The 18,079-nt window shown below is 34.5% G+C and overlaps 1 protein-coding gene across 1 annotated transcript in view; it reads right to left on the bottom strand.

Annotated features, from left to right (window-relative positions):
* Window positions 1-18,079, bottom strand: part of CSMD3 (CUB and Sushi multiple domains 3) — a 746,059-nt gene that overhangs the window by 193,040 nt on the left and 534,940 nt on the right. The window contains exon 31 of the mRNA XM_087747332.1: window positions 16,403-16,597. Within this exon, the coding sequence (XP_087603458.1) occupies window positions 16,403-16,597 (195 nt within the window). The remainder of the gene's footprint in view (window positions 1-16,402; window positions 16,598-18,079) is intronic.

Here is an 18,079-nt window from a genome sequence, read left to right as displayed (position 1 = left end):
TTGCTATAACAAACTGTTTTTAAGAGAAAAAAGTCAAACTAGTAAGTTTCCTAGAAAATAAAATGCCATGGTACACCCAAAACAATATTAACTCTAATAAACACAGGTCTGTGGTTAAAAGGGGAAAATACATTAAAATACAAACAGCAAGAACAGCCATCTCAATTCAACTACTTAAATACCTGAGTTAATTCAAGGTTTACATACGATCATTCTCAAAGCAGTAGCAAATTAAATATGACAATTCAATAATACAACTGAGAGAAAAAGAGCAAACAATAGCAGCAAAGCATTGCTGCTTTTAGATACATATGCATAAAGGAATAAAGTTTAAAAGAAATAGATGGATGATTCATCTCACCCCGTAGTATTCGGGAGAGACAGGTGCAAATGCCTGTCTCTCTCAAATGACAAGAGAAATGTCTTTTAAAATTAGTGTAGATGAGGCCACAGAGTCACATTTCTTAATTCTAGGATTCTAATACATAGCTGTCTAGTCATCTAGGCACTCTCTATGACCAGCAGAGGAAAAAACACATTCTATTTTTCCCACTCTGGAGAACTCCAGTTCTCAGTTACTAACCAAGATGTTGAAGAAGTATCAGACTAAAAAAGGCAAACATGAGAGAGGAAAAAAAAAAAGAAAAAAAAAACAAACCATACACAATCCGTAAGTACAATCACATTCACATTAGACAAAGCAAACAAAAATAATTAATTCATCCCAGAAAGTGAGGAACAAGGACACAACTCCTGAAACACAGGAAAGAAAAACAAGTTAAGAAACAACTGTTAATAGTAAAATAAACAATAGTCAAAATAACTGGTCTATGGAATGAACAGTCATGAGGACAAGTACCAATTTAAAGTATAAAATAAAATACAAGAATACAAGATTGGCCTTCAAAACAAGCAAACAGACAAAACATAAAAATAAAAATGCTCACAAGACTCACTAATGTAATCTAGGCTGATTTTGCTATACCTGGTGGAAGTGGTTCTACATACAAAAGGAATACCATTTCCGTAAGAGCCAGTTACACTACTCTGATATTACCAGTAATGTCTCTACTTGATTCCGAATAACAGTATGGCATGTCAGCACATACTAAGACATTTCAACCACTGGTTACAGATTTATATAATATAAGACTAAGATAGGCCATTTTAATCAATGTGACCTCTTGCATAACATGAAGCACAGAATTTCACCAGTGTCAAAATCTCAAACTCTTACTTCTTGGATGAGCTAAAGAATACCTGTGCATATTGTTTACCACTTTTACATGTAGCTAGTTTCTGATTATACTGTATCTCTTACTAATTCTTGAATGATTGATTATATTTAAAGCAAGATTACGATAATTGCATTTCTAATTTCTAACGTTCTATGCATATCCATTGCAAGTCAAGCAGTGGTACACATAAAGAAAGCAAATGTCTAGGACAGCAGATAGACTAGGAAGGAGAGGGAGAAAAAGAAATATATGAAAAAGAGGGAGGTCATGATTTAAAATTACGCAGTCCTGACAATTTCTGTTCCAAGTGTATACCGCAATGACAACAAAACTTGGAAAGACCCCAGCTTCACAGTTTTCATCAGACTCCAAAGAACACCTTTCAGAGCTGATTTTGTCAACATCAGTAACATGATCTTGTAAGTGTGAACACACATTTAGATGAACATCCTGTCTATGTCTGATATGTCCATAAAGATTTTTAATAAAATTTTGAGTACATCTTCAAATAATTTCTTCAAAAAATCTTCTTTTACTTAACCTTCTTTTTTATTTCCTTAACCTTCCTTTTGATTCCATGTATTTTAACTATAAAATTAATTCAGTAGGTTACATGTGACAGATTTGCAATGAACTGTACTGATTAGAAACAGTTTAAATTTTAGAAAGGATCTATTTCCTTTTGATCTCTGTTAAATCTAATATTTGGTATTTTTGATTAGTTTAAGAAAAGCAGTCATTAAAGATAATAAGGTTTTTGTCCTGAGTAAGACTGTAGTTTTTGGCTGCATAACTGCAACATCATTCTAAATTCAGTTGAGTTGCTAGACTGAAATGCAGAGGAATATGTATGTTACCCACATGAAGCAAAAGTTAAAAAAATCACTATCCTTTATAGAGTACATTGAAACAACTTAATAGTTTGTGCACATCGTTAGTTAACAGCCTTGACTTCTGAATGTGTCTAGGACTAGTCTATGGAAGTTAAACTGTCCACAATTAAATATTTAATTACAAGTATCTTTGATAATTATGTTAAAACCAAGTATTGAACTGATACACAAAAAATAAGTATCTAGTTTCTGAAGAAGAGGAATCATAGCATCCATTTTTTGCAAAGACTTTTAATAGTCTTTGAATTACATTAATCGAGGAAGGTCTCAATCCCTAGGGATGCCATAAGACAGAAACAAAGAAAGATTGCTGATTTTTGTGTGTCTGGAAGACCTTCACATGTTCTTCACTGGTATCACTGGGATTCTCTAGTGATCAGCAACCCAGAGAATCTTATTTGTTGCATTTCAAATCACCAAGTTGAAGAAGGCATAAGGTACAGATCTATTTCTCAGTATCAGAAAGATAGATTTAAGGCCCCTTGATTCAGCTGTTTAAAAGTACTTTTAATTGCATTTCTCAGCAATCTAAGACTGTTTCATTTCCTTGCAATAAATATTCCATCTGAGAATTTCAATTCTATTTTTTCTTGAACTCTGAGCTCCAAGAAATAAATTCTCCTATATCTGAAGGCAGGAAACAAACACTACTTTCATGTTACATTTATTTGTTCTAGTGTTAACACTTACTCATCAGAATATGTCTCATGGGCTAGGGTGCTCTATGAAGAAAAAAAAATATTTAAATATAATCCTGCTAGAATTTTACTAATCTGCAAAGGACTAGTCATAATGATTTCAAAGTAACATACCTAGCTACTAGAAGCTAATTGTCCATCATCACATGTCTATACTTAGGGTTATTTCTTCTATGAGCATTTATCCTGCACTTAACAAAAGTGAAATTGATGTACATTTTACTCCTTAGACACACAGTATTGAGGATTAACCTTTGCGCATTTGATTCTAGATTTGATTACACAATATAATTTTGTGATATCTGTGAACTTTGTAATCTTGATTTTATGTGAAGTTGTATTGATTGGCACAATTCCCCACACAAATATGTATGGGATCTTTGTGGTAACTTTCCTTTATTGTAATTTTTTTTTTTTTTAAATAACATAAAACCCAACATCACGCCAACAACTTTTAATTCTTACTTTGTAATCAAATATTAATCCTAACACATTGTATTACATTTCCTTTAAAAAAAAAAACAACTTTTCTTTGTGGAACTCTGTCAAAAGTTTTTAAAAATTCAAGAATAAGGTATCAACTGTTGTTAATTTCATTCATATGCTTAAGTTCTCAGACTTCCCATTAAGCTCCTCTTCCAAAGTTATTTTGATTTTTTTCAACATGCTTAACCATGCACCTCCTAATTCTGTTCTTTTTTATAATCTCTACTAATTTTCTAACTATGGAAATTGGCCAATTGTTCATCATGGAAGCTTTCTGACATGTTCATCACCTTCCACTACTTTGACAGAAAAGCTAACTTAACCTTAAGGTCAACATTTTTACTTCAAACACTTCATAACTAGGCTCTTTCAGAACCACACAGAAAAGACTGTCTCATCCTAGCAACTTGCTATGGTTCTGTTTATTTTCTTTAACATCTCTTCTAGAACTGCTTCCATTTTGACACAGTTCCTTAGAGCCAAAGGAATGGTTCTAATGCAGGACTTCTCTGGTTACCTCAGTAACCTAATATAACAAACATAACATAACATAACATAACATAACATAACATAACATAACATAACATAACATAACATAACATAACATAAGTTATGCAGACAACAGTAAGTTTGCAGACACCAAGCTGGGCAAGAGTGTTGAACTGCTGGAGGGTGCCAGGTCCTGCACTTCAGTCACAACAACCCCATGATACAATATAGGCTTGGGGAAGAGTGGCTGGAGAGCTGCCTGATGGAAAAGGACCTGCGGGTATTGGTTGATAGCCGGCTGAATATGAGGCAGCAGTGTGCCCAGGTGGCCAAGAGGGCCAATAGCATCCTGGCTTGCATCAGAAATAGTGTGCCCAGCAGAACTAGGGAAGTGATTTTTCCCGTCCTCAGCACTGGTGAGGCCGCACCTCGAGTACTGTGTTCAGTTTTGGGCCCCTCACTACAAGAAGGACATCAAGGTGCTGGAGCGTTGTCCAAAGAAGGGCAACGAAGCTGGTGAAGGGTCTAGAGCACAAGTCTTATGAGGAGCAGCTGAGGGAGCTGGGGTTGTTTAGTCTGGAGAAGAGGAGGCTGAGGGGAGACCTTAGTGCTCTCTACACTACCTGAAAGGAGGTTGGAGTGAGATAGGGGTCGGCCTCTTTTCCCAAGTAACAAGCAATAGGACAAGAGGAAATGGCCTCAAGTTGCACCAGGGCAGGTTTAGGTTGGATATTAGGAAAAATTTCTTCGCTGAAAGTGTAGTCAGGCACTGGAACAGGCTGCCCAGGGAAGTGGTTGAGTCCCCATCCCCAGAGGTATTTAAAAGACAGGTAGATGTGTTACTTAGGGACATGGTTTAGTGGTGGAGTTGGCAGCGCTAGGTTAACAGTTGGACTTCATGATCTTAAAGTTCTCTTCCAACCTAAACAGTTCTATGATTCTATAACATAACATATAATTTACTTAGCTTTTCTGCAATAATATTGTCCTTGAATGTATTTTTGGCCTTGAACTTCTGTTGACACTTTAATAAGTAAGTTTCCTATTTTTCTCATGTTTGAAAAAGTGTATTAGTGGTTAGATTAGGTTCACATGTTTTAAATTTGTTTCTCAAAACCCTGTTGACCACACTTTCTACTACCCTCTTTTGAACATGATTTCCTATTCCTGGAATACATATTTTAATACCTATTATATTCCTTGACTGTGTTGTTTCACCACCTCTTTTGGTGATCGTTTTAGATTTTGCTTCTGATTGGTGAGACTCTAAAATGGTATTTCTACATGATTTCCAGGTCACCCGTAAATACTTACCTTTTTGCTGTTTTCTTCAAATTCATTTCCATGAGCTTCCTCAGTTTGATATAGCTCCCCATACAAAGTCAAATATTACTTTTAGTTTTTTTCTCTTCCCTTCCTCCCTAATTTGAGTGCTTTATGGACACTTTGGATATATTCTGGGCACATTATTGTCACATTTATGCTCATTGAGAAAATCTACTCTGCTTTAGGCCAGCTGTTTCTCTCTTCATTTGATACTTTTATCTTAATACTGAAATAAAAAGATGTTAGCTGAATCACTAATATTTGAACTGAGGATAATTAAAATATCACTGTAATGTTCTCTGACCTTCACTTACTTATATGTGCTCTCAACTGTAACTCTAAAGATAGTTTAATGTCTGAATATATCTTTTATTAAAAATTCACCCATGAACCAAACCAGCATATTTCCTTTACATAATTAAAGCTTTAAACTACCAACTTAGTCAGTAAATGATTATCAAAACAATAGAAAAATATAAAATGAAGTGCAGTACAACAGGGATGGAAACGTCACCTTTTAAATTCATAACAATAAAACAACTTCTGCAGTAGCTGGAGTACACAAATGTGTGTTGGATAGAGTTGTGATTCATTGTATTAACTTCTGTTAGCACACAGCTCTGCTTCAAAACATAAAAAAGATATATATAATAAAAAGGTTTCAGTGAACAGATAAAAACTAGAAGTAAAGTTTTGTTGTGGAAGATACTTTCCTTCAAGAGAGGGTGAGATCAGAAAAAAGCTGTTATGCATGCAGCTTCCGAGCAAAACATCAAGAAACATGAGATCTTAAAAGAGGCAGCTATCCTCTTTACGCTGGACAATGATCTTGTTTACCATTCCTATAGTAGGTTGACTAACTGCTACATGAATACCAGTCAAGAAGGAAAAGAAAACTGAATTCCATTTTAAAACAATGCAGTTTCTTAATTGCAGGTTTTTCTATTCCGCAGAACCCTCCTCTAGTCCACACTGTGATAGCCAATGTGAAGATGACAAAACTTGTGCAAAGAATGAAATATGAGTCTCATGTATGTAACCACCAACATATCACATCTAACAAATCCTCTTCCAGTTGAGTGGGTTACTGAAGTCTTATTAGCAAGAGTGAGGACCTTCAGACTGCTTCCTGAGGTTAAATTAGAAACATGCATATTTATCAGATATAGCCAGTGCAGATGACTGGATTAGTTTCTTTAATTCCAGTTATTAATTAATTGACTTACCTTGATTACTGACTGATACTACATAATCCTATCCTACCCTACTTCAGTGTCTTGCAGTCTTTGGAAAATAAATATTTGCTTATCTGTGTGAATAAATGGTAGGGATTTTTTTTCCTTGTAAGAACAGAATACCCTGCAGCCACCTTGTCTGTTCTAAAAAATCTTTAAAGAAAAATCTGTACCTGTGATGTTAACTCTTAATACAGAAACAAGTGTATATTTAGTTAAACTAGTGCTAAAAGCTGTTTTTCTCTCCACCTCAAAATACATGATAGAATAACTCTTTTTTTAAGGAATAATAAAGTTTCTCAGTATTCTACTGGAAAATTTACATATTCAAACAAAAAAAAGGGCAATTTTTAATATTCTAAATTAAAAAAAAAAACACATACTTTATTCTGCATTTCCATCTGTGCTTTCTATATGTTTTTATTGTAGAATTTATTAGAAACTATATGCCAGTTAATTTACATATTTTATCATTTACATGCTCTTCTCAGTAATACTTAAGTTTTCTGTTACATTTTCCGTGTTTATTGATGATGTTTATTCAAACTAACAGTTGCATATAAGCAGACCTATTTAAAATTATGGCTTGGATATACATGCTTGATCTCAGATACAATTTTTATAGTAAAGAATATAAAAAATTAAGGCTTAACGTAGCTTAAACTATTTCTCCTTCTTTCTAACATTTCCTTCATTAAACTATGCTTCTAAAAGTTGGCAGCAGATTTAGTTCAACAGAAGATGAATTACCTGGTTTTATGGTGCACTCTATTTAACTAATCCCTTAAATACTTTGGAAATTAGGATTCTCTGGCAGCTGATTTTAATGAGATCATTGTAATTAACTACTATTCTTCATTTCTTATGCTTTATTTACCATTATATTACATTAGTGCTTCTTAAATGAAAACTTGGAATAATTACACACAGCATTTATTATTCAATGGATATTGTAAAGCCATACTATGAATTCCAAATATATATGCAAAAGGTCAGAGACTCAAAGTAATGTTTGGTGTGGGTATATGTATGTGTCTGTATTTATTTTTAATTGTTTTCTGAGCTTTCTAGAATTACTAACCTTTATAGTTCATTCCAGTAACATTTTCAAACTTTCTCTGATGTGAAGAGATGGACAGCTTTAAGAAAAGCTGAGAATTTAATTTAATCACATAATCAAAAAATTGTGGGGTTTCGGCAAAATACCAGCTATCTACATAGCCATATAGAAAGATCTTATTTTTGTTTCCTATTCCCAAAACCATTTGTGTATTTTACAGTAAACAGTCAGTGGCTTGTCATAGGAAAAATGAGCCCACTATCTCCAAGAAATATATACTGATAACAAAATCTCTACTTAATTACTGTCAAATCCACTGGGTGGAAGTTAGCTTTTCTCTTTTTGGCTTTTTGACTTCATAGTTCTTGGTGTACAATGGTCTTTTTTCCACGGAGGAGGAGTAATAAGTGTGTTCATAGAGAAAAGTGTCTGTAGGGTGAGGTTTATAGGTTAAGGTTCCTCTTTTACTTTCTCAGGAATCTCCTAAGTGCTAAATTTTTGCACATACACATAAAAAGTAACCCTACAATCCCTCCAAAATAGTGTGCGTTGTACGCTTTAATCTTAAGCAGTATTGCTTCCACACAATGTATTCACATACTTCACTGTATCTAGTTAGCAACATATTTCCTATGTTGCTGCTCTACATCATGCCCCAATGAGCATGTAAACACAGTAAACCCTGTTCACGCAGTCCAGATGCAAACAGAAAAATATACCTTCCTAACAAGCTCTTTGAATCCCCTTTCATGACCTTTTAAGAAACCTATCTCTCTTCACTGACTATACTGTGAGGAAAGCTTGGAGTGGTAAAGCAACGGGCATATATTTGTAAAAAATGGACAGCAGAAGCTTGGGAACAAAAATTTAGTATTCAGAAGATATTTCAGTTGCAATAAAATAAAATCCTTTATATTTTCTTGAAAAGTCCTTCAATTGCCTTTTCTAGCCTGACTGTTAAGAACTAACTTTTCAGAGTACGTAGCATTTGACATATTCAAAACAAAATCCTAAATGATTTCAACTCTACTTCTAAGTACTCAGGTCATGGTTTATGTGATTCTATAGACCAGACATATTATTCTGGGTAAAACGAAAAGAAGAAATGCTTTGTAAGTAGCCAACATATGACAATTTTAAGTAAAACATGCTGCTTAAGTAGTTAAACTGAATATTACTTTGGGACTATAAAACACAGACAACCACAAAGTCTCATTCACAGTAAGATTCAGCTTCATTAGCTGCAAGAATACTCTGTGCCTTCTGCAGTTGCCTGACTCATTCCTTACACATTTTCAAACTTTGAAATAGATTAAATAATGGCTTTTCATATGGTGACTTCAAACATAAGTAACTCTTTATCATCACTGGATCAAAACAAAACAACTGATGCCCTCTCCCAACCACGGTAGTATATGAGATCTCTGTTGAAGATGTTCCAAACACACGCTCCTCTGCATAACAGCCTTAATTCTGTCATGGACTAACTTTCAAATGTTAGATTTTTCAGCCTTAAATTTCTTTTTCTTTGAACATAAATACCACATCAGTTTATTACTTTTGATGGTATAATACTTCTACACACATAAATTAATCATTAATAATGGTTTAATACTTTTATATACATGTATGCTATACCACACTCTCTAATAATAAATGTAATTTTTATTATTTTAAAGGACAAATTTTTCCTCTCTACACACTTCATCTTACCTCTCCACATGTGTCATTTCATTCTTCACAGCTTTAAACACAAAGTTATGCAGAGTTAACAGAGTAATTGGAGACATTGTAAAGTAATATAAACACAGCCACTCCAAGGGGCTATGGCTTTTTTTTTTTTCCCACTACTGTTTTTACAGATTTTATTTCTAAAGATTTAAGGGAACTACTGAGTAGTTTTAAAATAAAAGCATCAATCTTTTCTTCTTGTTTTATGGTGTAAATGTCATGAAGTTGAATTCTGCACCTACTCAAAGATGTTGTGCAAGCATGACAGTGCATGATAAAAGTGCACAATATGAGAAAAATAACAGTTATACCTTGTATGAATGCTCATTTAAGAAAGGTTTCTGAAGTAGATAATGAAGAAATCTAGTCAGAATGCCCCTTCAATATTTAAAATCCAAGAGCAGGTGGCACAACTTGTTCATATACCCATAGCAATTAATGAATTTCACTTTGCAATATCATTTAGCTAGTCATAATTCAAATGTAATATTAGTAGGGTTAAATTTCTTTTAAATAAAAGTGTTATGCTTCAAGAAGAGGTAAATGGATGACCACAATTGCAGCATCACCTATGCCACCTCTTTCACATGTTTTAATGCTTTTAGTACTTTTACTGCCTTAATGGAATGCTGACTAATGTTTGTCTTTGCACTCCAGTGCACAGTAACTCTCTCAATGCCTTTGTTCCACTCTTTATAACATAAATACCAACCATTTAAACTCATGTCATCCTCAGAGTTTCTGGCTGAGGCCCTTTCCTAACATGAGAAAGATAGACATTAATAGAATAGAATTAATTTCAGATTTTGCAAGAATTCTTCTTTAGTGATTATCAGCCATCCCGGCTTTGTATCCTCACTGTATCTCTGCTTCTCTTCTACTATCTCATTCAATCCTCTGCCACCTCCAAAGTATGAAGACAAAGTGTTTACTGCAAACTTAATTCTCTGCCACAGATACATTATTTTAAAGCAAATTAATCACATTGAGGAACAAGCCTCTTGCAGAGAAGTGCAAAAGCAAATACCAGCTGGGCACGTTCAATTCATGAAATAATTAAAAGAACTTAAATGTAGGTGTTTTTAGCAAAAATAATAAGCCATAACTGTAGCCAACCCAAAATACAGATACTACTATCCATCTACCATATCCCTGTAATAATGTCTGATCCTGATCTCAGTTACATTTTAGATATGCATTCGATCTTTTCTGTCTATTAAAGACAAACAGTTTTGTCTAGAAATGTTTTTTTTTTTGGTTGCTTTTTTAATAAAGATGAAAATGTTAAATACCACAGATGGAAGTTAATGAATTTTAGGCTTCTGACAACTGTTTTGTGCCTTTCAAAATCCTCTTTTTAATTGCTTATATATGATAGTTGAGGATTTGGGAATATTATCAAGCATTCTAGATTTGTACTCCAAAAATGCAGAATGGGACAAAACTGTTAATGAAAGTTCCAACAGCTTTGATCACAATCTTTACATCCAAAATATTCTAAACACAAAAAAAGCCTTGATTCTTGCATGTATATAATAGACCACCACATGCCAGATCGATCTGATTGTTCTTTTAACCTACTTAAGCATTTTTAAGAAATGTAAATTAGATTACCTAGAAATACAACTTTGTCTTTACCTACCTATCCTAAATAAAAATCACCCAAGAAAGTATTTTAGCCTAATGTGCATTAGTCTTTTATCTTCTGACAGACTTATATGTTTGCCTATGACAACAACATTCTCCATTCTTTATAATATTGTCAATAATGGTAAAAATTATGATTTTCATTTTTTTCTTGCAATTTGTAATAATACTCAGTCTGACTACGATTTATCATGAAAAAATTGGCTGACTAAAGTCATGGTCTCAAAAGACCACACCAGTATGCAATAACCACATTAGAATCATAACTTTATTATGTTAAAAGTGCATAAAAATGTGACCTATAAAGCCTCTGATTAAATAATAAATATTGAATGGTTAATGAAAAAACTGTCAACATTTCATATATTACAAAATAATAACTAGTAAGATTAAGCTTTTCTGTGAAGTCTGCCATCCTAAAAGTTTTCAGATATAAACCTGATCTGAGCTACCTCGAATAGCTGTGACAAGTTAATACAGACAGAAAGAAACAAAAAAGTCATACAGAAAAGTATGAATTACTGTAAATTAAACCAAGAGCTACTGTCAGACCCAAACCAAAGAACAGATACATCCTTTGACATTTCAGTTTTCAGGAAAATATTTCTTTTAGAGAAGATGAGACTTTTCCCAGCTCCCAGTAATGCAAATTATCCCCCAGGTCATATGACAGAGGAGTGGACATGTAGTTCAAGGTCCTCTCTCCTTCCTCATAATGCATATGCATATGGTTTGTAGCATTGGAACAGGCTGCCCAGGGAAGTGGTTGAGTCTCCATCCCTGGAGGTATTTAAAGAACGGGTAGATACGGTGCTTGAAGACATGGTATAGATGGACTTGGCAGTGATAGGTTGACGGTTGGACTCGATGATCTTAAGGGTCTTTTCCAACCTTAACGATTCTATGATTCTATGATTCTATAGTCTTTAATCACTAAACCACCATGGTTATAGTATGTAATTGTGTACATAAGACTGGGAATTAAGATTGCTTGTTGCTATCATAATTAAGAATTTTCCTGTTGTTTTAAAATATCATGGTATGGAATTTCTCTGTGAGCAATCCCATGACTTTTTTGGTTTGCTTTTAAACAAAAGACAAACAGTACATATGACTATTGTGAATAACACTATTGTGAGTAACAATTTTGTTACAAAATAAAAAAGCAAATAAATAGTAGGCAGTTCATGACAATATTTGAGATTATTAGATACATATTTCAGATGGAGATATTTTGAAGCCTGGATTCAAATATTTCCAAGGATTAAACAACAGACTATAATGAAAGGTAGCAATATTTTTTAGTGATCAGTAAATGATTTCTTCTGGTAGGAACAAGGTTATTACACTCAGTCATATATGTGATTTCCCACTACAGGGCTTTTTGTTACTCTGTAAACAATTGTTGTTTGCTATCAAAAATTTAAAATTAACTATAGGTGGTGAAGCTAAGAGAAATCATTAATCATCATCTCTGTCATAGTAATATTGCATCTGCATATGTTAATTACATCCTGTTCTTAACATCTAGCATGAAATGCCAAACAGCTTAGCATATTAGCCTGGATAATCATTGCATGTGTTCATAAAAGAATGAAGCCAATGATTTGGTTCACTTCCCACACTTATTAGAGAGGCTTAAGGTCATTTTAAATAATGATTTCAACCAAATGCAAGTCATGCCTAATGCACATAGGACTAGGTCATAAAAATATTTGGTACATAAAGGTACAATTGCAAAAACATCACTTTTATGCAGAGTAAATTTTGGAAAGTTAGTCTTCTATGATCCTGAAAGCCTCTACTCAGCTTTTATCTAACTCCAAAATCATCAGTTATTGACTTTCAGGGTCTGTAAACACTCATATTTTCTAGCTTTGCACATTCCCAGGAAAGCAAGTTTTGACAGACTGAACAATTCATCAGCTAGTCGATGCTGAAGCCTGACCAGACCCAAAACATCAGGACTTTAGCCCACTGTATCAGTTTCACACTCATGCTATCCGTGTTGTTTATCTAATAATTTTCTTCAAGGAAATGATCAAATATTACTGACACAAATGCTCTTAGAAGAGAAAAGGCTTTTCTATGGTCTGTGATTTATACTCTTTGCAAGACCAATTCTATACATTCCAAAGCATGTCTCTTGAGCCCAGAGAGCCATCTGGAGTGTTGAAAGTTCTCCTTTCCTCTCATCCAACTTACTTAGCTTCAAGTATGAGCAAAATGAGCATACTTGTTCGCAATATTTCTCTCTTCCGTATTCTGAGACACCTCACTCCCCCTATGAACCTATATGGCTAAATATGTGTTAAACGAATTTAACAGAAGAACCTAGATTCTAAATTGATATTACAAACAAAAATGATAGGTAAATTTTTAAAAACCTTTTTTACTTCATACCTAAAGCATTAGATCAAAATATTACAGGTATAAAGGGGGTTCAGGTTCTCAATTTTTTTTTTTTTTAAATTAAGTAAGAAAATGAAAAAATACATATCTACTGAGGTGTATTGTATACCACATTTCGTTATAACAATATCAGTGTGGTGGGTTGGCCCTGGCTGGATGCCAGGTGCCCACCAAAGCTGCTCTATCAGTCCCCTCCTCAGCTGGCTAGAGGAAAGAAAATATAATGAAAAGCTTGTGGGTCAAGATAAGGACTGGAGATCACTCAGTAATTACCATCATGGGCAAAACAGACTCGACTTGGGGAAAATTAATTTAATTTATTACCAATCAAATCAGAGTAGGGGAATGAGAAACAAAACCAAATCTTAAAAACACCTTCCCCTCACCCCTCCCTTCTTCCCTTCTTCCTGGGCTTAACTTTACTCCCAATTTTCTCTATCTCCTCCCCTCTGGTGGCACAGGGGGACAGGGAATGGGGGTTGCGGTCAGTTTGTCATGTGTTGTCTCTACCACTCCTTCCTCCTCAGGGGAAGGACTCCTCACACTCTTCCCCTGCTCCTGCATGGGGTCCTCCCACGGGAGACAGTCCTCCATGAACATCTTCAATGTGAGCCCTTCCCACGGGCTGCACTTCTTCATGAACTTCTTCAGCATGGGTCCCTTCTATGGGGTGCAGTCCTTCAGGAACAGACTGCTCCAGTGTGGTTCCCTCACAGGGTCACAAGTCCTGCCAGCAAACCTGCTCCAGCGTGGGCTTCTCTCTCCACGAAGCCACAGGTCCTGCCAGGAGCCTGCTCCAGCATGGGCTTCCCATGGGGTCACAGCCTCCTTCAGGCATCCACCTGCTCCAGTGTGGGGTCCTCCATGGGCTGCAGGTGGATATCTGCTCCACCCTGGGTCTCCATGGGCTGCAGGGGGACAGTCTGCTTCACCATGGTCTTCACCATGGGCTGCAGGGGAATCTTTGCTCTGGCGCCTGGAACACCTCCTCCCCCTCCTTCTTCACTGACCTTGGTGTCTGCAGAGTTGTTCCTCGCACATATTCTCACTCCTCTCTTCTGGCTGCTGCTGCAGTTTCCCCCCACCCCTTAAAAATGTTATGCCAGAGGTGTTGCCACCTGGCACTGGCTCAGTCGGCATAAGGGAAGCTTCTAACAGCTTCTCACAGAAGCCACCCCTGAAGTCCCTCCCTGCTACCAAAACCTTGCCACGCAAACCCAATACAATCAGTTTCAATGGAGTTTCAAAATACAGCTGGCAGAATGGAGGAATCTCATCTGTCTACTAAGCAAATTTTTCACATAAGTGAGACTGGTCATCAGAAGGCAAAATTCAGCTCTCAAACTGTTTCTGCCGGATCCATGTAACTGAAAGATAATCAACTGATATCATCTTTCTTACAGCTATATAAAAGTTCTGCTTTTCTTGAGCTAAATCCCACAAAAGTGGAAAGCATTGATTACGTGGTAAAAATATACTATAATATATCACAGCAACATATTTACAAACCTTCATCAACTCTGAATGGTAGGAAAAATCAATATAAGAAAAACAAGTGAAAATCACAAAGCTAAGGCACTTTTATTGAACTTACTCTGTGACATCATATCCTAAAGAAATTTGGGGTTTGTCATCTTTGAAATAAAGCCTTGTTCATCCAGGAAAGAAAATGGTTCAGTTAGAATTAGTTACAGATATCCACTACCCCTTTTATTATAAGATTTTTTTTTTCCTTTTATTAAAATAAAAGTCCTTCCATGCAAAACACTCTCCCTTTAGTGAGTGTTACAATAGATATCATTGGAAGATGGCTAAGTAGCTTATAAGTGGCATGAATAGACATGATTATTGCATCATTGATAAAGAAGCTAATCTTTCATTACCCATAAAAAAGACCTTCCAAAAGAAGGAAACCTCTTATACACAACAACCTTCCTTACCAACTCCTCTCTAGAAAACAACATTCGTATCTCATTTTAAAATGAGGAAGAAACTTTTGACTTCTATTGCACATGGTCTACAAGTTTGAACACATTTCCAAAAGTTTGCTAGGGCCAGTTTTCCAATTTGATGGTTTTCCAATTTGATGCCACTGATGTCTGGTATTCAGTGCTATGATGGTTTTGGTGGATAATGAAAATACTGAAGTTCTTCATATACTATTGGTTATTCTTTATAGCTGACAATTTGGGTTTTTTTTTTCTGTTTTGATGGTACTCTACCATCCACTTTGCAACAGAAATTTAAGTACACAAAAAAGAAAATCCATATTCTGTTTAAAATAAATATACTCGTATTGGAAATGGATTTAGTGGCTTTTTGTCTTCAAATTATGAAAAGGAATTAAAATTAACATGATAATGAGGAGATTTTATTTTAACTTATAAAACAAATGTTAATATTATAATTTTGCATTTTTGTGTTGTTTATTAATATCTGGATACATGGGAGAGGTTTCGTGCTTAATCTTACAGAATATGTGAAAAGAATATTGTTTGGTTTTTTTTTTCTCTGAAGTGGCTATTAATTGCTGGTAAGATTTAACACCAAAACAGTGAACTAAAAATTGTATCTTTTCTACAGTTTAAATCTGAAAATGCTTACTCTTGAGATAGTCAGCAGTAATATAACTAAAGTCAGGAGATTCCTGACATTAGTGGAGTTCTTCAAATACATAAAAGTTTGAGTGACTGGACCTTTGGTGCATTTCAAAGCTGAATTTTTCTAGAGACCACATGTCCAACAGGTTGAATGATGTAATGTTGTATATATGAAATATTTCATCTAGTTTGAAAAACAGATATAACAAAAGGAAACAAACATATATTGTGACACCCAGAGTATACTTAATGTTCTATTTAAATACACATATATGGTATATATCTCTACACTCTGCTGTAAATTTGCTAATTCAAGAATACTGGTCGCCATAGAGGATGGCATTACTATTAACCTCTATTCACAACAATAACTTGTCGCACTATTTATTTAATGTTATTAAAAACTTGAAACAATATTTATTCTGATTTATTAAATATGTTATGTTTATTAAATATATCATTGAGAAGGGCTTTGTCCTAAAAGAGAAGTTTATTAAAATTGCTTCTTCTAATTTTGTATCTGTTTCTTCCATATGACAAAGCAAGAATAATAACAGCAACTATAATAAATGAAACACTGCTCTTACCATGACAACTGGGCAGGGCTCTGTTCCATCCAGGTCTTCCATCATCTCCCATGATACATGTTAGTGTAGAATATCCTTGAAGAACATAACCTGCATCGCAGTAATATGTGACAGTTGACCCCAGTTTATAATCCATTCCAAGTCTTGTTCCATTCATTATATTTCCAGGATCAAAGCAAGACTCACGAAGCTTTGCTATAAAGGAAACAAATGCAAACACAATTCTGAATACAATCCAAAATGTTACAAATGTTTTCTGGAGTTTTCTTTCTCAAGGTCTTCTTTGAGGACCCTGTAGACACATAATGTTCTTTTTTTTTTTTTTTTTTTTTTTTTTTTTAAGAATCCTTCAATTCTACATCAAATGTTCTTTCTCCTTCATTTTAAAGACTGGACAAATTACAATATAATGACCAAAACCATCTCTCCTGTACTTTTCCTAGATAATTCCTATAGAGCTCCATTACGAGAACTATTTTTTCAGAGTTCACTGTGATCAATGATGTAGTTACGTAGTTAGATGAAGTTAGATCTGTGGACACTGTTCCACTAGATAAGACACATCCCAGTTTCAAAATCTGTAGTCTGAAAACCGGTAAGTGAAGGAAACCAACATAAGTAGTTTGTTACAAAATAAAAAGTATTTAAACAAGAATTTCTTCAAAATTAATACACCCCAAATTAATATTTATATCCATGCATATGATATACTGATATATTTTCATACAGCTTTTTTTTCCTCACTGGAGGACAAAGCATGAAAATATTCCTGAAATTTATCTCTGTTTCTTGTTATTCATAGTTATTTGTTTCAAAATATTAAAATAAACTCAAATACATGCATATGCTTTTTATCTTTGCTTCGCTCTTCCCTCTATAATGTGAATACCAGTGTGTTTAATATCCAAGATATAAAAAACTGCACAAAAATAACCACTTGACACTTCTAATTAGCAACATTACTAAGCAGAAGGAGAGAAAAGGTAAACTTTTTGGAAAAATTTGCAATGTTTTTCCATGAAGGAAAAAGCAGTAAAAGTATTAGGAAATGGTAGAAGCTGGAATGAAGCAGATGATATTGTGCTATGCAGGATGGAGTTTGGAGTAATTTATTTTCTTAAAGAGAAGACAGAAATTTCAGATTTTCTTCTTTACCATTTAAAGGTGTTGTGGAGAAGATCAATAGTGAACACTTATTCACTTTCTGCAAGATCAGTGCCCACTTTCTAATACAGCAAAATAAATGTTTTTTTACCAGGCATATTTGCACTGTGGAACTTGCTGCTACAGGTAGGTACAGTTGCCAAAAGACTATATGAGCTTTGAAATTCCTGGAAGGCTATTTAAGAGCTTTAAATACAAAGACAATTAATTTGATTCTGGCAGTACCCAAACTGAAGTTTCTGAAAACTTACAGATAATAGGGAGAAATTATTATATATTTGACTTTTATATAGTTTAGCCACATATCAGCTCTTGGTCACTACTGGAGACAAGATAATGAACTAAGTAGATGGTCAGTTTGATCTCTTAAGGCCATGTTTTATTTTGTAGCATTTCTGAGAGGAGAGAAAGAATTACATTGCAAAACCATAGAAGTACATTTACATTTGAAAATGGAAACACAGAATAATTCTTCTGAAATTTCAACTTCACATCTTCCAAAAGAACATGAAG

This window comes from Nipponia nippon, unplaced genomic scaffold (genome assembly GCF_047370975.1).
Source record: "Nipponia nippon isolate SJK-2023a ecotype South Korea unplaced genomic scaffold, ASM4737097v1 scaffold_1, whole genome shotgun sequence".
In the NCBI taxonomy this organism is placed as follows: domain Eukaryota; kingdom Metazoa; phylum Chordata; class Aves; order Pelecaniformes; family Threskiornithidae; genus Nipponia; species Nipponia nippon.
This window is presented reverse-complemented; position numbering and strand designations above follow the sequence as displayed.